The sequence below is a fragment of the Hyla sarda genome, chromosome 3 (genome assembly GCF_029499605.1).
Source record: "Hyla sarda isolate aHylSar1 chromosome 3, aHylSar1.hap1, whole genome shotgun sequence".
NCBI classification, from domain to species: Eukaryota; Metazoa; Chordata; class Amphibia; order Anura; family Hylidae; genus Hyla; species Hyla sarda.
In genome coordinates, this window is record NC_079191.1 from 262,797,675 (window position 1) to 262,823,184 (window position 25,510).

At 41.9% G+C, this 25,510-nt stretch overlaps 1 protein-coding gene and 1 long non-coding RNA gene across 16 annotated transcripts in view; both read right to left on the reverse strand.

Annotated features, from left to right (window-relative positions):
- Positions 1 to 18,120, reverse strand: part of EPB41L2 (erythrocyte membrane protein band 4.1 like 2) — a 148,807-nt gene extending 130,687 nt beyond the window's left edge. For all 15 annotated transcript variants that reach the window (XR_008891348.1, XM_056566539.1, XM_056566538.1 and 12 more), the window contains exons 1-2: positions 17,798 to 18,120; positions 5,927 to 6,196 (exon numbers count right to left, since the gene is read on the reverse strand). Coding sequence is in view for 14 of the 15 variants with exons in the window: in XM_056566539.1 (XP_056422514.1) it covers positions 5,927 to 6,196; positions 17,798 to 17,968 (441 nt within the window). In the remaining variant the exon portion in view is untranslated. The remainder of the gene's footprint in view (positions 1 to 5,926; positions 6,197 to 17,797) is intronic.
- A 25-nt stretch (positions 18,121 to 18,145) lies between these two features.
- The window catches only part of LOC130362305 (uncharacterized), a 57,007-nt gene continuing 49,642 nt past the window's right edge, over positions 18,146 to 25,510 (reverse strand). The window contains exon 3 of the long non-coding RNA XR_008891349.1: positions 18,146 to 18,283. This is a non-coding gene — a long non-coding RNA (uncharacterized LOC130362305). The remainder of the gene's footprint in view (positions 18,284 to 25,510) is intronic.

Consider the following 25,510-nt stretch of genomic DNA (forward strand, 5'->3'; position numbering starts at 1 on the left):
CCTCAATGCAAGCCTATGGGAGGGGGCGTGATAGCTGTCACGCCCCCTCCCATAGGCTTGCATTGAGAGGTGGAGCGTGACATCACACGCCGTCGGCCCTGTGGTCGCCGGTAATCAGACCCGGAGCGAACACGCTCCGGGGACTGATTGTAAATGGGGTGCCGCGTGCAAGATCACGGGGGTCCCCAGTGGCGGGACTCCCGTGATCAGGCATCTTCTCCCCTATTCTTTTGGATAGGGGACAAGATGTCTAAGCACCGGAGTACCCCTTTAAGGCCTAAATGGTCTGTGTCCTTAAGGGGTTAAAGGGGCATTCTGGTATCAGAAAATTGTACTTATATAAGATCATCACTAAGAGATATATAACTTACTAATATAGCTTTTACAATCTGTACTTGCGTTAGCATGATTTAGCGTGATTAACGCCTGACAAGACATTGTGTAATCCTTTCATTTTCAGTATAGTGTTGTCTCTATCTCCTTGCCTCCTCCCACCCAAGACAATATATTATCTTCTGCTGTCTCAGGTGGTGTGGCTGGATCGTGTCTTCGAGCTTTTTTCTGGCGGCAGGTGCTAACCCATTTCCCAAGACTATCACGGATACTCACATAGTCAGAGACTTGAATGGAGCTTCTAAGAGGGAACATCAGGCAGCTTTTCTGATGATGCGAGTATAAGTGCTAGTCTAGGGCAATGGGATAGCACTTTTAGTTTTATCTGCTATCCCATTGCCCTAGACTAGCATTTAGCTTTATCTGTTTTGCTGCCACCCAAAACAATAGTAAATGCTTGTGGAATTGTCCAAATTATTAAAACATTCATGTTGTATGGCAAAAAAAGGATCATGGCACAACAATGACTCTTAAAGAGTAGCTGTCACCAAACTAAACTTTTAACCCCTTAACGACGCAGGATGTAAATGTACGTCCTGGTGACGTGGTACTTAACGCACCAGGACGTACATTTACGTCTTGAGCATAACCGTGGGCATCGGAACGATGCCGGCATCATGCGCGGCAGGTCCCGGCTGTGCATCGCCGCCAGGGACCCGCCGGTAATGGCGGACACCCGCGATCCCGCGGATGTCCGCCATTAACCCCTCAGATGCCGTGATCAATACCGATCACGGCATCTGCAGGATCGTGGTCACTTAACAGGATGATCGGATCCGATCATCCTGCACGGCAGACGGAGGTCCCCTCACCTGGCTCCGCTGCCTTCCGGGAGTCTTCTGCTCTGATCTGCCTTCCCACAGACGAGAGCAGAAGATCACCGATAACCTTGATCAGTGCTGTGTCCTATACATAGCACTGAACAGGATTAGCAATCGAGTGATTGCTTTAAATAGTCGCCTATGGGGACTATTAAAGTGTAAAAATAAAAGTAAAAAAAGTAAAAGTAAAAAATTGTGAAAAACCCCCTCCCCCAATAAAAACGTAAATTGTCCCATTTTCCCTATTTTACCCCCAAAAAGTGTAAAAAAAATATTTTATATACATATTTTTATATACATATTTGGTATCGCCGCGTGCATAAATATCCGAACTATTAAAATAAAATGTAAGTGATCCCGTACAGTGAACGGCGTGAACGTAAAAAAAAAAAAGTCCAAAATAGCTGCTTTTTTATAACATTTTATTCCCAAATTTTTTTTAAAAAAATGTAATAAAAGTTTTGTATAAGCAAATATGGTATTAATAAAAAGTACAGATCATGGCGCAAACAATGAGCCCTCATAATGCCGCTTATATGGAAAAATGAAAAAGTTATAGGTCTTCAAAATAGGGGGATTTTAAACATACTAATTTGGTTAAAAAGTTTGCGATTTTTTTTAAGCGCAACAGTAATAGAAAAGTATATTATCATGGGTATCAATTTAATCATATTGACCCAGAGAATAAAGAACACGTCATTTTTACCATAAATTGTACGGCGTGAAAACAAAACCTTCCAAAATTTGCTAAATTGCGGTTTTCTTTTTAATTTCCCCACACAAATAATATTTTTTTGGTTGCGCCATACATTTTATGATAACGCGAGTGATGGCATTACAACGGACAACTGGTCGCGCAAAAAACAAGCCCTCATACTAGTCTGTGGATGAAAACATAAATGAGTTATGATTTTTTGAAGGACAGGAGGAAAAAACTAAAACGTAAAAATAAAATTGTCTGAGTCCTTAAGGTCCAAATGGGCTGAGTCCTTAAGGGGTTAATATATTGTTCCTTATGAAATTATAAGACACTTTGCTATTTACTTGCCATTTAAATGCAAAAAGTAAGTGGTCCTGCACTAGGCTTCTCATAGATGCAGATCATAGAGTCTGTAGCTGACATAGTACACTGTGCCGCTTCACCAATCACTGAATGAGGCGGGACACCACTACGACCATGTCAGCTAAACACTTTACGATCTGCATCTATAAGATGCCGAGTGTTAACATTTTATTTGTTAGCCTAGCTTGGAGAAAGGAAGGCATGTGTTAGGCTTGCAAAAAAGAAAAAAAAAATCGAGGTACATAAGTTTAAAAGGCAAAATTACAAATATTTCCTATACTGTGGATAGGGAATAAGTAGCTGATCGCAGGGGATCTGAGCGCTGGGACCCCTGTGATCTCCGGGATGGGATCCCGGCTCTCTCAGAGAGGAGTGTGTGTCGTCTATTGGTAGACGGCACACCCTCCATTCATTTCTTTGAGAGAACTGATGATTCACAAGTGCTGTATATGTGCCGCATGCAGTGATCCTATCCCAGTGATCGCAGGGGGTTCCATCACTCAAACCCCCCATGATCAGCTACTTATCTTCTATCCTGTAGATAGTGGATAAGTTTATATCGCCATTAAAATCTGTTTTGACCAAAGAACCACTTTAGGGACAGTACAGTGCACTATAAACACAAACATCAATTGACGCCATCTGATCAACAGCAGCTCTCTTCCCATCCCTGTCAGTAGTGATTGATGGCAATCATGCATGTATACCCTGTATTCTTTCATAGATGCCAATAGCCAAACAGAACAGTCAGTTTTGTGCCACTTTGGGCCAATATTGCACACAACCAGTCTCATACTAAGCTGCATTCAAAAAGTCACATTGGAAAGAATGCAGAGAAAAAATATCAAAGCGCTAATTTAAAATGTGTCTAAGCCATTTGATAAATATGCAGATCATCCGAGATACTGTTCAAGCCTGCAATCAATCTTGAAATGCAGTATGAAACGCCTGCATATGCTTGTCCTATTCTGTGAACTCTTGCTCACTGCTCATCTTGTCCCTGTCCTATTTAATCTGTCTTTTCTGCAGCAAACAAGTCCTTAAAAGTGAAATCACAATCTTCTGTTATAGACAGGGCTATGACACAAAGAAGAGCCACAAATCTAACAACTTAGCCAGGTTCACAGGATGGAATTTCCACCCAGAGAAACCTCAGGAAGACAGTCTGTGATAGGACCACATGGATATGTTCCGTAACCATTAAAGGGGTTCTCCGGTGCTTTCCACAGGATAGGGGATAAGATGCCTGATCGCGGGAGTCTCGCCGCTGGGGACCCCCGGAATCTTGCACGCGGCACCCCCTTTTTAATCAGTCCCCGGGGACTGATTATCGGCGACTACAGGGCGGGCGGCGTGTGATGTCATGCCCCCGTGTGATGTCACGCTCCGCCCCTCAATGTAAGCCTACGGGAGGGGGCGTGACAGCTATCACGCCCCCTCCCGTAGGCTTGCATTGAGTGGGGGAACGTGACATCACACGGGGACGGGGGCGTGATGTCACAAGCTGCCCGCCATGTAGTCGCCGGTAATCAGTCCAAGAGCGAACACGCTCCGGGGACTGATTACAAACAGGGTGCCGCGTGCAAGATCAAGGGGGTCCCCAGCGGCGGGACTCCCGCAATCAGGCATCTTATCCCCTATCCTTTGGATAGAGGATAAGATGTCTAAGCACCGGAGAACCCCTTAAACTACAATGCATTTCTAAGCAGAAGGCAGAGTATGATCATGCTTACGTCAGAGTAAGGCCAGGCTCACACTGAATCTTTGGCTGGAAAAATTCCGGCTGTAGATTGGGTATGACCAATGCAGTCTTAACTCACTCGGCACTAGGACTGCGTGGATATTGCGGTCGGAAATTCCATAGTGTGAACTTGGCCTAAAGATTTCCCAGTGGGCACGTCAGTCAGTCGCCTGCAATCAGTCAGATCAAGTGGCAAGGCCGGGTGCTTTTCCTGGTTATATTTAATGATCAAAGGAAGTCTCAGCACCAACCAACTTATGACATGTCGAGGAGACATACAAAGTTTATTGCAATGAAAGTAACGCTTTCAACACAATCTGGCTAAAACTAAAACAGTCTGGTTTTCCCCATAACAACCAAATCACAGCGTATCTTTTATATCTTGAGCTGTTAAAAAAAAAACTGCGCTCTGGTTATTATGGACGAAAAAAAAAAAACAGTTTTAGTTTCAGGCAGATAAACAAAATCTGGGTCAGTGACTTTTCTGCACCAAAATCAGGAGCAGCAAATCCACAGGATTTGGTGAAGATTTGCTGATGTGGGAAATTTGGTACCAACAATATAGTAGAATACCTAAACCCAGAACAGTATATACATATATAATGGCAAGTGCCAACTTGGAGGAAGGAGTTGACCACTGAAACAAGCATAGGGGTGTGCCCTTGGTCGAATTTCTGCTGCTCTATTTGGGCAATGCATTTGCACTTTTTTTGAATCTATGTATTTATAGTTGCACTTAATATATGAGGTCTATTTCTTCCGTAGCAACCAATCACAGCTCAGCTTTCATTTCTCAAATTGTTCCAATACATTTTTACTTTTTAAACCACACTAGTTCTGCTGCAATATATTTTTGTAGGTTAAGCAGATGTGCAGAATTTCCTTCTAGTGTGGCCATATTTAAACTGCCCTTTCTGGATGTCGCCCTCTCATAATTGCCACAAAGATACACATCCCACCTCTTCACCAATGACTTGATGGCAGCCGAGTATGAATAGTGCTAAAGAATGCAAAAGAATACAGTGAACACCTGAAGAAAAGGATAGGGTAAAAAGATTGGGCACATTCTGTTAGTAGTCTGAGACCAAATAAGAGTCAAGTACAGCACTGGGCTGCTTTAGTCAGCCCTGTAGAATTGAACGTATCCTCAATACATGCTTCATATTTTCCACTGCAGTAGTGAAATAAAGAGGAGAGGGAGGCATGAAACCATTATAAGTTTCAGTGGGAGTCCTATCTAATATAAGTGAAAAATTACATGATAAACCCATTAATCCCCTCCTGTCCCCCCCAGATTTTGATTCGTGGCTGACATCTTTTCCTCCTTATTGTCTGACACTCATAACTATTTCTATTTTTCCAGTGATAGTTATATTACAGCTTATTTTTTGCAGTAGAAGTTGAACTTTTCACTGGTTCTCTTTATTTTACCATATAATGGTAAAGGTCAAAATTGGCAAAATAATGTAAATAATAATATTGGAATAGCGCGGAGCCCCTAGACAACAGGCATGAACAGTATTTACTGTTTAAAAGCTGCAATCGCTAATTATTGCAGTACTTTGCCAGTAATGACTGGCATTGGCGATTATCTGTCAGAAGACAGCTGCTGATGGGTTGGGAAAGGGTTAAATAAGTTAGCAATTTCTGTTGAGAGATCAGCAATAAAAAGTCATAATACTTTCATATAACTTCCTGTAACTGATATGGCAATACTCCTAAGCACTATACTAGTTTGTAGAGCATGTGACAATCTTCCATAACTAATAAGTTCTGCATAGCACCATTATAAATGTAGCACACTATGCAAGGAAAAAAAGATCAATACACATGTACAGGCTGCCTTTATCAAAAATGGATTGCTAGGGATAGCCATCGAATAATAGTGTATGTGATCTCAGTACTTACCTCTATTTCACAGATATATTCTGTTTTATCCAACAAGGTCACTTTACATGGGACAGTTTTCACTTTTTTAGGGGATTTAGAGGGAATGTCTTTCTTAGTGTCAGCTGGAAGCTTCTCTTTTATTTCTTTTACTTCTCCAGCTTTGTCCTTTTCTTCATCAACCTTTTTGTCATTTTTTTCTTCATCTTGTTTGTCCTGTTCATCATCATCTTGTTTGTCCTTTTTGCTGAGTTTTTCAGTTTCTAGCTCATCGTGTTCCATTGTAGTCCCCTTTTAGAAACAGAAACATAGCATTTATCAAAATGGGCTTACTTACAATAGGTTTGTGCGTTTTACACTAAGCATTATCTCAAGCTGTCCTGCGGCCCTCAATCATGTCAAGCGAGGTCTTAATCTAGTGACTAGACTAGGACCTTTCTTTTTTGCGACCAGCTACGCAGCAAGGGCATGAATAATGTACACATGAAGCTGATGTTAGCTATTGCCATCCACACGGTCAAGGAATGAGGGCGGGGATAGCAGACATTGGTAGCATGTGCATCCACTATCCCCGCTCTTGCTGCGTGCGTGGGGCTGAAGCACTTAGAATGTTTTCTTCTGTTATTATCTTTGTCGCACATTATTCAGACCATGGAGTGTTGACTGTATGGTGTATTTACCTGTGGTGTCAGTGCATTGTAGGATTTACCCTGAGTGAGTAGTTGTGCAACAATCCACATGTTGTAATAATAATCCCTTAAAAGGGGTACTCCACTGTAAAACATTTTTTTTTTTTTAAATCAACTGGTGCCAGAAAGTTAAACAGATTTGTAAATTATTTCTATTGAAAAAACTTAATCCTTCCAGTACTTATCAGCTGCTGTATACTACAGAGGAAGTTCTTTTCTTTTTGAATTTCCTTTCTGCCTGACTACTGTGCTCTCTGCTGACACCTCTGTCCATTTAAGGGACTGTCCAGAGCAGGAGCAAATCCCCACAGCAAACCAATCGTGCTCTGGACAGTTCCTGACATGGACAGAGGTGTCAGCAGAGAGCACTGTGGTCAGGCAAAAAGGAAATTCAAAAAGCAAAGAACTTCCTCTGTAGTATACAGCAGCTGATTAGTACTGGAAGAATTAAGATTTTTTTAATAGAAGTAATTTACAAATCTGTTTAACTTTCTGGCAGCAGTTGATTTAAAAGAAAATGTTTTCCAGTGGAGTACCCCTTTAAGGACATTGGATTTAAATGTACATCCTGGCGCCTTGGTATTTAAAGCATCAGGACATACATGCAAGTCTTGAGAGGTATTCTGACTTTGAAGAAAGCACAGAAGCCGCACTTACTTCATAGAGTATGAGTGACAGCTGACAACAACAAACAGACGATGTCTGCTATTAACCCCTTAACTGATGTGATCAATAGCAATCCCAGCACTTAAAGGGGTTCTCCACTGGAACACTTTTTTTAAATCAACTGGTGCCAGAAAGTTAAACAGATTTGTAAATTACTTCTATTGAAAAATCTTAATCCTTCCTGTATTTATCAGCTGCTATTATGATCCACAGGAAGTTCTTTACTTTTTGAATTTCCTTTCTGCCTGACCTCCGTGTCTCTGTCCACACCTCTGTCCATTTTAGAACCTTCCAGAGCAGGATCGGTTTTCTATGGGGATTTGCTCCTACTCTGGACAGTTCCTAAAATAGACAGAAGTGTCAGTAGAGAGCGCTGTGGTCAGGCAGAAAGGAAATTCAAAAAGTAAAGAACTTCCTGTGGATCATAATAGCAGCTGATAAGTACTGGAGGGATTAAGATTTTTTTTTATAGAAGTAATTTACAAATCTGTTTCAACTTTCTGGCACCAGTTGGTTTAAATAAAATTGTTTTCCAGTGGAGTACCCCTTTAAGATACCCAATCAGCAAGCCCTCATTTATGCAGTCAAAATGCCTGCTTGAGGGACCGAGTGAGGCACCTGGCGGCATGACATGAGGCTGCAGCACTCTGACTCCTCCCCCTTGACCTCGGACTAACGCCGCTTGCTATCAAGATGTTGCCCACGGGATCCCTTATAAAGAGGAGTATACTCCCCCAGGTCCTCTTTGTCATCAATGCCACTACAACATGGATACCAGATTTCTGGTTTAAAAAATTCACCAGGTCTTTAATAAATTCATCTGGGGCAGAAAGAGGGCAAGATTAAAGTATTTAACTTTTACAGCACAATTGGAGGATGGGGGATAGGCAATGTCACATAAAAAAAAAAATCTTAGGTACACTCCTCTGTGGTTCAATACTAGGTTGCAGGAATTCAGTGAATTTCAGGATAGTGGAACTTGGATTAAGGTTGGGGTAAAATTGAACAAACACATTTTTTAGCAAAGGAAAGTTGTGCACTTTTGAAGAAATAAAATTAAGATTTAACAGTGGTAAAGCTTATAGATTTAGATATCAAATATAACATGCTTATAAATGCACAGTAGATAAAACACTAATTTCAGGTTGATTCAAACAATATTATTGACTTTTTGGGGAATGGGTCTTATAGTAAAAAAAGATACAGTGGGGATCAAAAGTTTGGGCACCCCAGGTAAAAATCTCCAAAAAGGCATCAAATTACAGATTAGACATTCTTATAATATGTCAACAAAAGTTAGATTTTATTTCCACCATTTACACTTAAAAATGCCGTCTGCAAAAGTTTGGGCACCCTGCAGAGTTAATATCTTGTACTGCCCCCTTTGGCAAGTATCACAGCTTGTAAACGCTTTTTGTAGCCAGCCAAGAGTCTTTCAATTCTTGTTTGAGGTATCTTTGCCCATTCTTCCTTTAAAAAAAAGTCTTCCAGTTCTTTGAGATTTCTGGGCTGTCTGTCACGCACTGCTCTTTTAAAGGTCCATACATAGATTTTCAATTATGTTGAGGTCAGGAGATTGTGAAGGCCATGGCAAAACCAGTTTACGCCTCTTGATGTAATCCCCCGTGGATTTCGAGGTGTGTTTAGGATCATTATCCATTTGTAGAAGCCATCCTCTCCTTAACTTCAGCTTTTTCACAGATGGCATCAAGTTAGCATCCAAAATTTGCTGAAATTTTATTGAATCCATTTTCCTCCTACTCGTGAGATGTTCCCTGTGCCACTTGCTGCAATACAACCCCAAAGCATGATTGATCTGTCCCCTTCGCCAAACGTACCTTTGCTCATTCCGGCCAAAAAGTTAAATTTTAACCTCATCGGTCCACAGAACTTGTTTCCAAAATGCATCAGGCTTGTCTATATGTTCATTTGCAAAGTTCAAACGCTGATTTTTGTGGTGAGGATGTAGAAGAGGTTTTCTTCTGATGACTCTTCCACGAAGACCATATTTGTACAAGTATCTCTTTATAGTGGAATAGTGTACCACAACTCCAGTGTCTGCCAGATCTTTTTGGAGGGATTGTGCAGTCAAAAGTGTGTTGTGAATAGTTTTTCTTACAATCCTGCGAGCTGTTCTGTCTGATATTTTTCTTGGTCTTCCAGATCTTTCTTTAACTTCCACTGTTTCTGATGACTGCCATTTCTTAATTACATTCCAAACAGAGGATATTGACATCTGAAAACGTTTTGCCATCTTCTTATAGCCTTCTCCAGCTTTGTGAGCGTCAACCATTTTCAGTTTCAGATTTCTAGACAACTGCTTAGAAGAACCCAAGGTACTGATTGTTGGGGCAAGGGTCAGATGAGTCTGGGCATTTAAAACCTTTGAGATTGACATCACCTGGTCTTCCCAGATGATTGAGAACAATCCATGACACTGGCAGGTCTCAGCTTTGCAAAGGGGACAGTGCATGCTATAAATTCTGCAGGGTGCCCAAACTTTTGCAGATGCAATTTTTTTGTGTAAGTGTAAATGATGGAAATAAAATCTAACTTTTGTTGACATATTATAAGAATGTCTAATCTGTCATTTGATGCCTTTTGGAGATTTTTCCATCTTTCCTTGGCTTCTTTATGCACATTAATACAAATTTTTACCTGGGGTGCCCAAACTTTTGATCCCCACTGTATGACCCAAATATAAAAAAATAAAATTACTGTTTGAAGTAAGTAGAGAGAATCTACATATAGTCGACGGGAGATGAAGGAAACAATTTCAAATTAATGAAAATTTTTGGGGTCGTACGTTTAAGAATTTTAATATGGTCTTTATCAATAGGGACTATAGATTCACCCAGTGGAACATCTTGTGGAAAATTCAACGAGCTCCAGTTGACCTGGTGAAATTTGGGTATTAACACGATGCAGAACGTCCAAGAGGTCAACTAAAGGATGCTGACTATGTCCATGTTTTTTGGCATGCAGAATAATTCAGAAGTATTGGGAAAGAATATATCAAGAAATCAAAAAGAGATTAGGGATAGAGGTACCATTTAAATTTGAGGTGGCTATTTTTGGAGATATGTAACTGTGTTTGAAACTGCTTTTTTATGCTAGACTACTAAAGTGTGGCTGTCAAAAGAGGTCCCAGGGATAGAGCTCTGGATAAATTTAATCAATACGGTGAAGAGGTACGAGCTACTGGAAATCAAAGGTGCCGGTGGAAAGAAAAAAGGGGTGAATCAATATGGGCCAAATGGAGAAATTAAATATCGATTCATATTTGGCTTGATTTGTTATTTAAAATAATTTAAAAAATTTTTTTTCCTTCCCTTGGTGTCTCCTGGGGGGGGGGGGGGGGGGAGGAGGTGGAGATAAATAAAGGGCTATAAGAGTTTATTAATATGGATTCTAATTATTGTTATATATGGTAAAAAAAAAATGCCAGCTGGAGGTCTTAACACCTACTCCGTGCAAGTCGCTGGTCAATCTGCTGATAGAGTCTGACTAAGACAGGGGTCGGACTACTAGGAGAACTGAGGAAAACTGTTCCCCAGATAAATGGAGCACTTGTACTATGTAAATTCACACACTACTCTTTCAGAGCACACCTTTGTGCCATTCTTGTGATCTCTTGTAAACAATGAGTAGAAGAGGACTGAAAGCTGCTGCAACGGGAACTTAAAGGGTTATTCCAGGATTTTTCTTCATTTGACTATGCTACAGGGGCTGTAAAGTTAGTGTAGTTCATAATATAGTGTCTGTACCTGTGTGATGGTTTTCTTACAATTCTTCTGTGATTTTCACTCCAATTTTTATTTTTAAAAGCATACAAAATGACTGTTGTCTCGGATATTTCCCAGCTTGCAATGCGGCCGAGACCTGACATCACTAGTCAGCTGATGACAGGAAGCGTGTCTGCTTCAATGGGTGGAGTGATCACTTGGTGGGAGAGAGATCAATCTGCAACTAATGCAACAGCTGTAGGAACCCTGATTGAAAACCACAGGTCTTTTGTTTCAAAGGGTGGGGTGGCTGATGTGTGGAATGGAGGAAAATGGAATTGTGGGATTTGTAGTAAAAAAAAAAAAGAAAAAAAGAAAAGTCAAACAGAAAATATAAGTTCACAAAAAGCTAGCCACAGCATTATGGTAATCTCATTACAGCCATTTATCCCCAAGACAAGCGCAGATCCTTCCTAAGCATGTCCATTACTGTCTGCCAGGTACGTACTAAAATCACCTTATGGTGGATAACCCCTTTAAGGGATCCGATAGAGAGTAAGTATCTTTTCAATCATTAGCAAAGTCAAGAGGACAGATTCATACAGACCAATATAATTTGTTATAATAGCCACGCTGTTAAACACTGAGGCAAAGTGGGGGGTGAAACAGCGGCCTTCAGGAAAAATGGGAGGGTTGAGGTTGAAGAGGTCCCTGCTTGCCTACGAGCAGACTGATTAGGTTGGGAGACCAGGCCCAGGGAGATTAATCTAGGGCTACAAAGATAGCAGAGATGGTCTTGACCCCCTTGAGTGCCAGCCTAAGAGTAAAATGTAAGGCAAGAAGTAAAGAGAACTCTTCCCAAGGAGTGATATGAGCATCTACTGCAAGGGCTAAAGGATATCAAGCTCCTGCAAACAAGAATACCTCTTGTTCCTCTGATAGAAGACACAGTAAAAGAAAAAAATTCTGAAAGCAATTTAAGGGTACATTCACACTACGCAGATTTGATGTAGGGATCGACCGATAACCTTTTTTTAGGGCCGATACCGATAATCGGTGCAGGTTAGGGCCGATAGCCGATAACTTATACCGATATTCCGAAAAAAGTTATCGGCTATTTAATCCCCTGCGACACCGCTGCAGATCATTGATTTAAAGCGGGCGCTTTAAATTAATGATCTGCAGTGGCTTTTGCGGGGCCATAGGCCGCCGCCGCCACCCGCTTCTCTCCCCCTACCTGTCAGGGTGGTCCGGGCCATCCATCCTTCCTTCCTGTAGTGTCCGGGGGCGTTCCGGGTGAAGAGTGAACCGGTCCGGGCTGTCCTTCTCCGGCGGTCATCTTCTCCACTCCGGGCAGGCTCCGGCCTAGTACGCTGCATAGACGCCGCTGCGCAGTGACGCCGTGCGCAGTGACGCACCTGACGTCACGGCGTAGCGGCGTCTATGCAGTGTACTAGGCCGGAGCCTGCCCGGAGTGGAGAAGATGACCGCCGGAGAAGAAGGACAGCCCGGACCGGTTCACTCTTCACCCGGAACGCCCCCGGACACTACAGGAAGGAAGGATGGATGGCCCGGACCACCCCCATTACGGGTAAGTTAAATTTTTTTATTGACTCGGAGGGTGGGGGAGGGGCCCAACCGGTATAGCGGTATGGGCAAAAATCCATACCGGTATACCGCCCAGCATCACGGTGGGTGGTACGACGCGGTGCGGCGGGTCGGGGGGGTGTCAGTCGCGGTGCAGTGGGGGCGGGGCATTATCGGCAAGGTAATTGCCGATACCGATAATGCCCCAAATCGTGATTATCGGCCGATAATATCGGCCATACCGATAATCGATCGATCCCTAATTTGATGTACAGAATTTTCTGCAGCAGATTTCAATTAGGGATCAATCGATTATTGGTTTGGCCGATATTATCGGCCGATATTCATGATTTTGGACGTTATCGGTATCGGCAATTTGTGTTGTCAGTTTTTGTAGGATATATTATAGAGACTACTGAGTTGTAGGTTATGGTATCGGCAATTACCTTGCAGATATGCAGTTACAAATCCTGCACATCAAATCTGTGCAGAATCCTGTATGTGTGAACGTACCCTGAAAATGTTACTGTCCCCTGGATCAGTTCTTTAGGACAGGCACTATGCTGCTTATGCTGTGTCCAACAATGACATATGGAATAATGTAGTCTACTATGCTTTTTGTTAATCTGACATATGCCACAGAATGACATGCATCATAAGTTATGTTTTTCATATCTTTGCCAGATATTCATTAAATAGATGCCATATTATCCTATTGGGATGAATGCCAGTGGCATCTATAAACCTATAGATTACTACAGCATTTGTTGAACAGAGAATTCTTCTAATGCGCAGCCTATGGGTGTAAGGTGTCACTGAGCCATCAATATATATCTATCTACACAAAAAAAAATATCCACATAAATAATGAATAAATATGCATATTCTGTAACTTTTTAAACAGGATGCAATGTCCTCTGGCCACTATACAGCACACATAAAATACTTTGAATTAGTAGTAGAATTGTTTATATTTTCCTAGTTTATGTTTTATGTTCGCACATTTCTATTGCTTTTTTTATTGGCTGCATCTTCTAAATAATGAAACTTTCTTTACTTGTATTGTGTGCAGTCATAATCAGTCCATTTCCTATATAAATAAATACACTGCTCAAAAAAATAAAGGGAACACTAAGATAACACATCCTAGATCTGAATGAATGAACTAATCGTATGAAATATTTTTGTCTTTACATAGTTGAATGTGCTGACAACAAAATCACACGAAAATGATCAATGGAAATCAAATTTATCAACCCATGGAGGTCAGGATATGGAGTCACACTCTAAATCAAAGTGGAAAACCACACTACAGGCTGATCCAACGTTGATGTAATGTCCTTAAAACAAGTCAAAATGAGTCTCAGAAGTGTGTGCGGCCTCCATGTGCCCGTATGACCTTCCTACAATGCCTGGGCATGCTCCTGATGAGGTGGTGGATGGTCTCCTGAGGGATGTCCTCCCAGACCTGGACTAAAGCATCCGCCAACTCCTGGACAGTCTGTGGTGCAACGTGGCATTGGTGGATGGAGCGAGACATGATGTCCCAGATGTGCTCTATCGGATTCAGGTCTGGGGAATGGGTGGGCTAGTCCATAGCATCAATGCCTTCCTCTTGCAGGAACTGCTGACACACTCCAGCCACATGAGGTCTAGCATTGTCTTGCATTAGGAGAAACCCAGGGCCAACCGCCTCAGCATATGGTCTCACAAGAGGTCTGAGGATTTCATCTCGGTACTTAATGGCAGTGAGGCTACCTCTGGCAAGCACATGGAGGGCTGTGCGGCCCCCCCAAAGAAATGCCAGCCCACACCATTACTGACCCACCGCCAAACCGGTCATGCTAGAGGATGTTGCAAGCAGCAGAACGTTCTCCACAGAGTCTCCAGACTCTGTCAAGTCTGTCACATGTGCTCAGTGATGCCAGTGGCGAATTTGCCAATCTTAGTGTTCTCTGGCAAATGCCAAACATCCTGCACTGTGTTGGGCTGTAAGCACAACCCCCACCTGTGGACGTCGGGCCCTCATACCACCCTCATGGAGTATGTTTCTGACCTTTTGAATGGACACATGCAAATTTGTAGCCTGCTGGAGGTCGTTTTGCAGGGCTCTGGCAGTGCTCCTACTTGCAGAAAGGTAGAGGCAGCGGTCCTGCTGCTCGGTTGTTGCCCTCCTACATCCTCCTCCACGTCTCCTGATGTACTTGCCTGTCTCCTGGTAGCGCCTCCATGCTCTGGACACTACGCTGATAGACACAGCAAACCTTCTTGCCACAGCTCGCATTGATATGCCATCCTGGATGAGCTGCACTACCTGAGCCACTTGTGTAGGTTGTAGACTCAGTCTCATGCTACCACTAGAGTGAAAGCACAACCAGCATTCAAACGTGACCAAAACATCAGCCAAGAAGCATAGGAACTGAGAAGTGGTCTGTGGTCACCACCTGCAGAACCACTCCTTTATTGAGGTGTCTTGCTAATTGCCTATCATTTCCACCTGTTGTCTATTCCATTTGCACAACAGCATGTGAAATTGATTGTCTATCAGTGTTGCTTCCTGAGTGGACAGTGTGATTTCACAGAAGTGTGATTGACTTGGAGTTATATTGTGTTTAATTGTGCCCTTTATTTTTTTGAGCAGTGTACTCAATCTGACAGACATTACATGGTTAAGAGGGAACAATATGTATAAAGTATGGATAATAAATATGCAAGCAGAGAATAAAGGTGCTATAATCAGGAGGACAGCCAGGACAACCCTCATAATTTATACTTCATAAGATCACAGCTTAAAGGGCTACTCTGCCCCTAGACATCTTATCTCCTATCTAAAAAATAGGGTATAAGATGTCTGATTGCTGGGGTCCCGCTGCTCGGGCCCCCCGCGATTTCTCCTGCAGCACACCGTTCATTAGCTGCATGGAGCAAAGATCACTCAGTGGCTGATGACGGGCAATACAGGGTCCGGAGTATTGTTACATCACAGCCCCGCCCCCTCAATGCAAGTCTATGGGAGGGGATGATACTCCGGCCCAAAGAACGGGGGTGCTGCACGAGAGATTGTGGGGGTTCCCAGGAGTGGGACCCCTGCTATGAGACATCTTATCCCCTATCCTTTGGATATGGGATAAGATGTCTAGGGGTGGAGTACCCCTTTAAATTCTAGGCAGTGCTTTCCCAACCCTGGGGTTTCTCAGAACACAGCAGCAAGACCTGGCAAATTTTCAGTAAAAATAGCACATTGCTTTACCTGCTCAAGGATGCATGTTAATTCAGTCAACACATTTAAAGGGGTACTCCACTGGAAAATGTTTTCTTTTAAATCAAATGGTGTCAAAGTTAAACAGATGAGTAAATTACTTCTATTAAAAAATCTTAATCCTTCTAGTACTTATCAGCTGCTGTATGATGCAGAGGAAGTACTTTTTCTTTTGATTTTCCTTTCTGTCTGACCACAGTGCTCTATGACACCTCAGTTTTCCCAGTGGAGTACCCCTTTAAAGGGGTATTCTAGGCAAAACCTTTTTTTATATATATCAACGGGCTCCGGAAAGTTAAAGATTTGTTAAAGTTAAAGATTTGTGAATTACTTCTATTAAAAAAATCTTAATCCTTCCAATAGTTATTAGCTTCTGAAGTTTTCTGTCTAACTGCTCAATGATGATGTCACGTCCCGTGAGCTGTGCATGATGGGAGAATATCCCCATAGGAACTGCACAGCTCCCGGGACGCGAGTCATCAGAGAGCAGTTAGGCAGAAAACAACAACTCGACTTCAGAAGCTAATAACTATTGGAAGGATTAAGATTTTTTTAATAGAAGTAATTTACAAATCTGTTTAACTTTCCGGAGCCAGTTGATATATAAAAAAAAGTTTTGGCCTGGAATACCCCTTTAAGCCAGAAAACAGCACTATACAAGAATAAGTGCTTTAAATGTCTATAAATAAGGCTTTTTTAAAGAATGCATGAGGCAGATAGAAACAGTTTACAAAACAGTACACAATTTTTTGACTGATTTTCTTATAAAATTTTTAGCACAATATTATGGGTTGTGAGACCGTGACAGAAACGGTGGTCAGGGACCACTATATTTTCCCACAGTACTCGTCATAAGGAACTACCAGATTTCAGGATATATTTCAGTGCATGAATTATTCAGGAAAAGATGGGCGAGGTATGCAGAATCCATAAATGGGGTAATTCCTGGCAATAATTAGCTTACTAGAGATTTTTGGTCCTATTTTATAGTCCTTGATTTTTATAGGATAAAAAACAGATTGGTAGTGGGGCATCCCACCCCCTTCCTAGGTCAGTCCAAATTTCCAGGTTGGCCCTGATCAACAGTGCTGAAGACAGCAAGATACTGGGCATTAAAACTAGATGTAACGGTCTGTAAGCTGAGGCTGTGAGGAACCTATGATGAGAGTTGGAGTCCTTAAAGGTGATATTTGATTGGTGTAGCACAATTTGATGATTGTTGGGTGCCTGGTAGTAAGGGAAGATGTTGCATAGTAAGAGCTAGACGCATGTCTGTAGCCAAAGGCTGCATTTTGTTTTGTGCCGGAAAAATAAAAACAGGAAAAGCCCTGTGTATACTATGGAGGAGATATATTAAAACTTGTGCAGAAAAAAAGTTGACCAGATGTCCATAGCAACCCGATTCCATCTTTTATTTCTCAGAGGCCTTTTTAAAAATTAAAGCAATCTGGTTGGTTGTTATGAAGGAGTGGCCAACTTTTCTTCTGCACAGGTTTTGATGAATCTTCGGTATATGTCTGTGTCGCTGTCACCGATTGCTGTTTTGCCATTATTTGTCTCTCTCTACAGGGATAATCTCCAATTTTAACAGTAAATGGGTATAAGTACAATTATATTGTGAAGATTCTGGTGCACATCCTGTTCAATTTCCCTCCCCCCAAGAAGCAGCTGGTCAGTAACAACACATTACCAGAGAAATACTTTTTGAAGAGATTTGAGAATCTTCAAAAAAGCATTCCTCTGGAGTGGTGACTTTGTCTATAGGTCTCTATTATAGCGCAATAGTTATATTTTTTGTGACAGGTACAAAAATACTTGTTTAACATAAAAACGTGATTAACTTAAGAGGTCTTTATCTGATTAATAGTTAATTTTCTGGGGCAGGATAAATGTCATTAAGTACATTTTCATAAATTGATAAACTATGTTTGTACGTAATAAATAATGAATATTTCATTCTACATACATGTAAATCTGAACTGCTAGCATCAGCTTTCTTCTCTGGACTCTCTGCCTCAGGCACAACAGGCTGAGCTTCTCCGGAGGGATCATCTTTACTCTTCAGTTCACCTTCCTTTTCCTGCGTTCCCTCAGCTAAACCATCCACTTTGTCTGCGCCCTCATGTTTAGGCTCCATTTGGCTTTGGGACTTTTGCTTCTTGAGCCATGGTGGCAGAAAGCGGGAAATCCCTTTGCTTTCATGGGCCTCCTTTTTCTGTTTCCCAGGACTCTTCTCTCCAGGATTAGTAGGGGAAGATGGTGATTCAGGTACAGTCACTTCTTCTGCTTGTCCAGGGTTAGTACTCCCAGAGGAGTCAGTAACCTCCCTGTTTTCTGCTGGCTGATGGCCCTGGTCATCTGAAGCGCTCAACTGGTCATTCTGTATTTCAGACTCTTCTGAACCATTTACTTCAATACCTGTAGCTGCTTCACTTGCCATGGTATCAGACTTCTGTAATGAGATTAAAGAATGGTTGCTTATTCTTAGGAGTAAAAAAAACATACAGTACATGCTTTTTCATACACCAAACACTACAAAACAATTGAGAGCTTGAGAAAATAGTTGTCATCTTTTAAGAAGAAGATGGTTCTCTAAACAGAGCACAGTCTAATGAAGATCTATTTACCGATAAAGTAGAAAATGGAATGGAGGAAGGAAGGCTATATATATATATATATATATGTCAAAGAATAAGAAAAGGAAGTTTGGAGTCACGCAGAGTGATGTAAATGCCCTCTATCCCTGATCAGCATATGACATAAACCGATAGAGGGTTATTTATTAAACTTCAGTCTTTTGTGATTTTGTTTCTTTCTCAATGAGTTCCCACTAGTCTTATAAACAGGAAGCACCAAATTACAGACTCCTTGTAAAGTCATGTGATCACTGGCCATACTCATTTTGGCACACGGCTAACTTCATAAGTGCTCATTAGACGTTACACCCTGGAGAGGGCACACGCATCAGTAGGCATCAGTCAGAAGTCATTGACACTTCCTAGACCAGAATGCTTAGGATAATAAGGTTCTTGTTTTGTAGCGTTACTAACTCTAACCAGAAGAGAATTGTAGTACATAGAAAGTTTTGTTAGCTATAGCAATAAAAGTATGTCCCACATGTAATTTAAGAGCGAGAGGTGAGCAGTGAAAGAAAAATAACCTATATAACTTGTTCCCATTCTTGTGGCACCCAGCATATCTGCCATCCAGTTTACCGGTGCCTTACAAATGTAAACCCAACCTTATAGACCCAAAGAATATGGAACTGGACAATTTACACGCTTGTCTGATGACTTCTCCCAGTTTAAAAAGTTGAAGATGTGCATTTACTGGTTAATCTCAGGGTTCAGAATTGTTATGTAAATGGTAATGTGTGGTTAATTGATCCTAGTCCATTTAGTAAAAAAAAAAAAAAACCTTGTTAGAAAAATAATGAAATGATTACCCTTCCAATCCAGGCAGGAGGCATGTGTAGGGACGACTAAAAACAGCACTTCAGTTTTAAAACGAAAATGTCACCTACATATTTTTCTAATCTGTTTTTATTTTATCCTATTTTTTGTACAATAATAAGGAGGCTGCCATTTTGTCTGACCTGTTAACAGAATTTAGAGATATGCCTTACAGCAGGACCCATGGGCATAGAAAAGCATTCTGCAAAATGGCAAGTTTATTTTAAAACATAGGCCTCAATTTACAAAAATGACTGTGGGCAAAATCTTTCCAGTTTTTCTCTTGCACACTTTAATAAATCAAGGCCATAGATTGTAAAATGCTAAATTTTTAAAATATTTTTTTTCCTTTTTTTTTTTTGAAATATGGTTGAATTTAATGGAGACCATGAGTAATTTTATGATGACAAAGCCCCTTTAAGGACAATGCAAATTACAGCACAGATCTCCTGTCAGCACTGTCAGGCTTTGAGTGGTCTTCTATTCAGATGTTTTTTTCCATAAATAATTGAATAGCTTAGATGTTAAATATCTAGGCTAGTTACATGTGCTTGTCTGGATGACAACTTTGTTGTTACACCAGCTCCTGCGCACATTTACAGAAGATCTCCTGGCATTCATATTTGGAAGGATAATGTCATCGCCCCTGGCCTTCAGAAAGGCATGTAAAGAACAGTTGTTTCAGTTGCTCCAATATTGTGGCATATGCTGACAATACCTTACATACTACACAGCCGCCCTTATGTGTGTTACAAATTTGTTTATTTGTCTACACCACCCACCACTATTCCCTGGAAAGCCAGTAGTTGAGCAGACACCTAGCAATTTAGGATTATTTTAGAGTTCTACACAAATAGGGTCACTTTTGCCAACAAATTCGCCATCTCCTCCATAGCTGCTTATAGTTCTTATGGATCATTGCTCCTGGTATCATTAGAATTTAGTTTTTTTTGTTCGCTTTTTTATCACTGAAGCAAAAATAACCATTGTAAACTGAATACTTGCTACATGTTTTTCATTCAGTGGGAATGGGAAGAACTCGTAAGTTTACAGACAGCAAGTCAGGAAATAATCAATTATACTGAGTAAGCGTCCAGCTGAAAATGCTCTATTCCATAATAACAAAAAACTTAGAAAAACTTCTCTGGAATGGAAGGATTCTGTGGGAATCAGGGAATGTGGTCTCATAGAGCCAGGCCCAAGTAGGTAAACTCTTAAGAAACATGAAATTGTCAAAATTCTCAGAATGAAAGGTTAGATGTGGTTTACCCTTTCTGTTTGCCTTTATAAAAGCTTACAATGTGTCTGAAGTAAGAACTGCACAGCTGCATGCAGTAAAAGGCAGAAATCAAGAATCCCATAAAAAGGCTGTATAGTCACGTATTATGTAGCATTGTCGAGCGTCCCTGCAATAGGTGCATGAACAGCAGCTAAAAAACACTAAACCCAAAGCTCAAGTCGCTTTCAACATTGTGTCCAAGCTGGTCTTTACCACTGTTTAGTAAAGTATTACATCTGTTTGAATGGTACCAAAATGACATTATTTATAGGACAAGATTCTATTGCAAAAATAAAAATTACTTGACAGCTTTCATAAAGGCAGAGTAAGCAAGTGCTTGCATTTAAGATAATTGGGCCCCAAAAGTCTGGAAACAATTTTATAGGAAACATCACTTCCTCAATTACTAGAGTTCTTATCAAAACCCTTTTTTGTTGGTCTGCTAGCACACACACTGATCACAGATAATCCAATTCTAATGTGAAATTCCAGGAAGTCAGATACACACAAACAACATTTCCCATATTTATAGTACTCTGTTAAGGCATGTGCACACAGGCAAAAACCTCGTGTGTGAAGGAGTGCCTTGAGGATTTCTCAGAACCACAATAAGCACAGGGAGACCCGGTCCTGAATCTCCCAGGGTGTTCAATCTGAACTTCAGCGCAGAACAGCAAAAAAACAGCGACATGTCACTAATGTATGTGAACATGCTCTTAGTATACAATAGTCTGAACAAGTAATCCAATAGTCAACATCCTTAGATGTTTATCATTAGTTTATAGCAGCTGCCACTCACGCTCAGTTTGTGAGAGCGCTTCTTACACCCAGACAACAACCAGGGGGTACGCTCTGTGTCAAAGGAATTAAAGTCAATGTTCCACTCTTACTAGCAGTCTTCGAACATGACTAGGAATGTATGCAAACTAAGAAATCTCTCCAGAAGGAAAGAATACCCATCTGTAGAATAAGTACTTTGTGGCTATTGCCTTTCGTCCTAACAGAGCAGGGTGCTTGCTATTGAAAGGCCTATCGTTCGTGACCAAGGGAGTATTGACTCTGCTTGAGAAGAGCGTCATAAAGATATGTCGAGACCTAAAGGCCATAGGTTTATACAGAATCGGCCCTCATTGGCCCTCATTTACTATTCTAAACCCGACCTCGTCGGTTTTTGTTTGGCGCATCTTTGTCTGCGACATGTCGCAGACATCGTGCGCCAGTCTGCGACACGATGCAACATTTTTTCCCGATGGACCCAATGTGGATTCTCCCAAACCCGAAAAAGGGGCGTAACCCGACAATTCTGAGCTTTCCCACGTATTTATAAAGGTTTCCAACCCGAATTTGTTGAATTGTTGTGGATTTTTTTCCCGACAGCTCAGAGGAGTTGGAAACCAAAACCAACAAAACCCACGTGCGACAAACAGGATGCGACATAATAATAAATACCAGGGGAAAAAAGCAGTCGGGTAAGAAAGCAAGATAGACTTACAACCCGATTTTCTAAGTAAATGAGGGCCATAGAATGAACACTACTGTGGTCCTATAAACATAAAAGGGGTACACCATTTGTATTATATGTTAAAGTGCGACAATATTCAAAAGTCAAAAATACGGCTTAAACACCCACAAAACCCCATTCATTTGAATGAACCAAATAGAGTCCAAAAGTGAGTCCGGTGGGTTCAATTTTGGACAGTATCCAGTTGTGATGCCGAACTGAAAACAGTGGTCTGCCACAGTTTTTAGTTCGGCAATAAAACCGATACGGTTTAAATCCAGCAACCTTTTCCTATTCTTAGCACTGTGCACGATACAGTCCCATGAATGTGTCCCATTAGCTAACTAAATAGACTTAACAAGGCCTTAGCTACGCAGTTACCTCACATCATGGGACCTATAACACTAATTTAATCTGTAGGTAACAATGCCAGGAACGTGGGTGTCACATGGCCATCACTATGTTCAGCACTTTTTAGTTAGTCCAATGGCAACAAAACTTTAGAAGCAACAAACATGACAGAGGAGAACCCTGATTCCTAAGAAATATGAGGAGGTTAAAAGGAATTGTCTGGGCTTGGAAGTTTTTTAACTGAAGCCTCAAAATACAGTGAAAATAAAAACTATACTCACCTATACCACTTCCCCAATCACCACTGTTCTCCTCCTCTTCCTAGCCCAAAAAACCTAAAATTAAGATACCTTTCCACATACGCATACTAGGGATCGACCGATATCGTTTTTTTAGGGCCGATACCGATAATCGGTGCATGTTAGGGCCGATAGCCGATAACTTATACCGGAATATCGGTATAAGTCATCGGCTATTTAACCCCCTGCGACACTGCTGCAGATCATTGATTTAAAGCGGGCGCTTTAAATCAATGATCTGCAGTGGCTTTTGCGGGGCCATAGGCCGCCGCCGCCACCCGCTTCTCTCCCCCTACCTGTCAGGGTGGTCCGGGCCATCCATCCTTCCTTCCTGTAGTGTCCGGCGGAGTTCCGGGTGGAGGGGGAACCGGTCCGGGCTGTCCTTCTTCGGCGGTCATCTTCTCCACTCCGGTCAGGCTCCGGCCTAGTACACTGCATAGACGCCGCTGCGCAGTGACTCCCGTGCGCAGCGACGCACCTGACGTCACGGTGTAGCGATGTTTATGCAGTGTACTAGGCCGGAGCCTGCCCGGAGTCGAGAAGATGACCGCCGGAGAAGGACAGCCCGGACCGGTTCACTCTTCACCCGGAACGCCCCCGGACACTACAGGAAGGATGGATGGATGGCCCGGACCACCCCCATTACGGGTAAGTTAAATTTTTTTATTGACTCGGAGGATGGGCCCGACCGGTATAGCGGTATGGGCAAAAATCCACACCGGTATACCGCCCAGCATCACGGTGGGGGGTGCGACGCGGTGTGGTGGGTCGGGGATGCGACGCGGTGCGGTGGGTCGGGGGTGCGGCGGGTCGGGGGGGTGGGGCATTATCGGCTTATCGGCAAGGTAATTGCCGATACTGATAATGCCCAAAATCGTGATTATCGGCCGATAATATCGGCCATACCGATAATCGGTCGATCCCTAATGCATACTACCAATGTAACTTTTACTGGAATTTCTACTGATATTTTGCAAATCTTAATTATTTAGCCCAAATCAAACACACCCAACACAACATTTGACTGTACGCTTTCCAGCATAAGGTAGAAACGAGCCAATGTGCAAATCAGTTCAAAATCTACCAGTCAATAGGTTGTACTGGACAAATTCATTCACAGTTATCCCCTATACACAGGATACAGATCCCTAGCTAAAAAGCGGGGGTCTGATTTTGCTGGGACCATGACCAGACAGATTCACCTTGTCCATTCACAATGTACAGAAATTCTAAATATAGAAGTGTTAGGAGCTTAATAGAATAAGCACAGAGAATGAACAGTGTGACAGTCCAGCATGCATGCTGCTACTCAGTTAACTTTGGGGGAACCCGTTCAGGTGATCAACTGGGTTCCCAGGAGTCAGTGCACCACTGATCAACTAGTCATGACTTTAAACTTGGGATGATCCCTTTATTAATATATAAACAGTCTCTTAATGACTGGCAAAAAGGATTTGCTCTTCTCTGGTCAGATGTTAAAACTTCACTACAGCTGCAGAGCTACCTGCTAAAGACTACCGAAAAGAAAAAGAAATGACAGTACATAAAGATGATGCTTACCTACCATTTACTTTCCTCGCTGCTTGGCTACTTTTCAGCTCTCTAAAGGTTCATTTACATTGTCAGGTGAATGATGTTCACCGGAACATCATTCTTAATAAATAGTTAGCCTGTGTGAAAGGGCCAGCGATCACTCAACAAATGATCAAGTGTTCATGCATCGACTGATCGTATCGTTTGTCTGACCAATCAAATCATTGTTACCGCACATTACACTGTGTAAACAGGTGATGTGCTGCAGATAACAAGGAATTTGAATCTGTCCTGTAAATGAGCGTCGATCACAAGAACTTTACTGCAGCTTGTTGGCCTGTGTCAGTGAGTACAGGTGTACTTTTGTGTCTACAGTAGAGCACCTCCTGTCTGGTTACTGGTTGCTGCTTTCGCTCATCTAGAAGATAGGTTAGCCCCTGGTGATAAGCAGGTCCTCCCTTATTAAGAAAGTAATTAGGCAAGTTAAAGGGGTACTCCGGTGAAAACCTTTTTTCTTTTAAATCAGCTGGTGCCAGAAAGTTAAACATATTTGTAAATTACTTCTATTAAAAAATCTTAATCCTTCCAGTACTTATTAGCTGCTGAATGCTACAGAGGAAATTCCTTTCTTTTTGGAACACTGATGATATCATGAGCACAGTGCTCTCTGCTGACATCTCTGTCCATTTTAGCAACCGTGCATAGCAGATGTATGCTAAGGGCAGCATGGTGGCTCAGTGGTTAGCACTGCTGCCTTGCAGTGCTGGGGCCTTGGGTTCAAATCCCACTAAGGACAACAATAAATAAATACTTATTATTATAATAATAATAACGTCAGCAGAGAGCACTGTGCTCATGATGTCATCAGAGAGCATTCCAAAAAGAAAATAATTTCCTCTGTAGTATTCAGCAGCTAATAAGTACAGGAAGGATTAAGATTTTTTAATAGAAGTAATTTACAAATCTGTTTAACTTTCCGGAGCCAGTTGATTTAAAAGAAAAAATATTTTCACCAGAGTACCCCTTTAAGTTTCACAGCTACAGTACTTACATCTCCCTGCTGCAGCCTATAACGAGCCTTCCTGGAGGGATGCGCACGTTAGGCAACGTCAACACATGTGCCGCGCAGGACGTCAGCGTCCTGGCGTTCTGCGCTGCGGATGCGATGACGTCTCCAATTGCGCGCATCCCACCAGGAAGGCTCGTTATAGGCTGAAGCAGGGAGATATAGGTACAGTAGCAGTGTGTGCCGACGTGTGTGAAG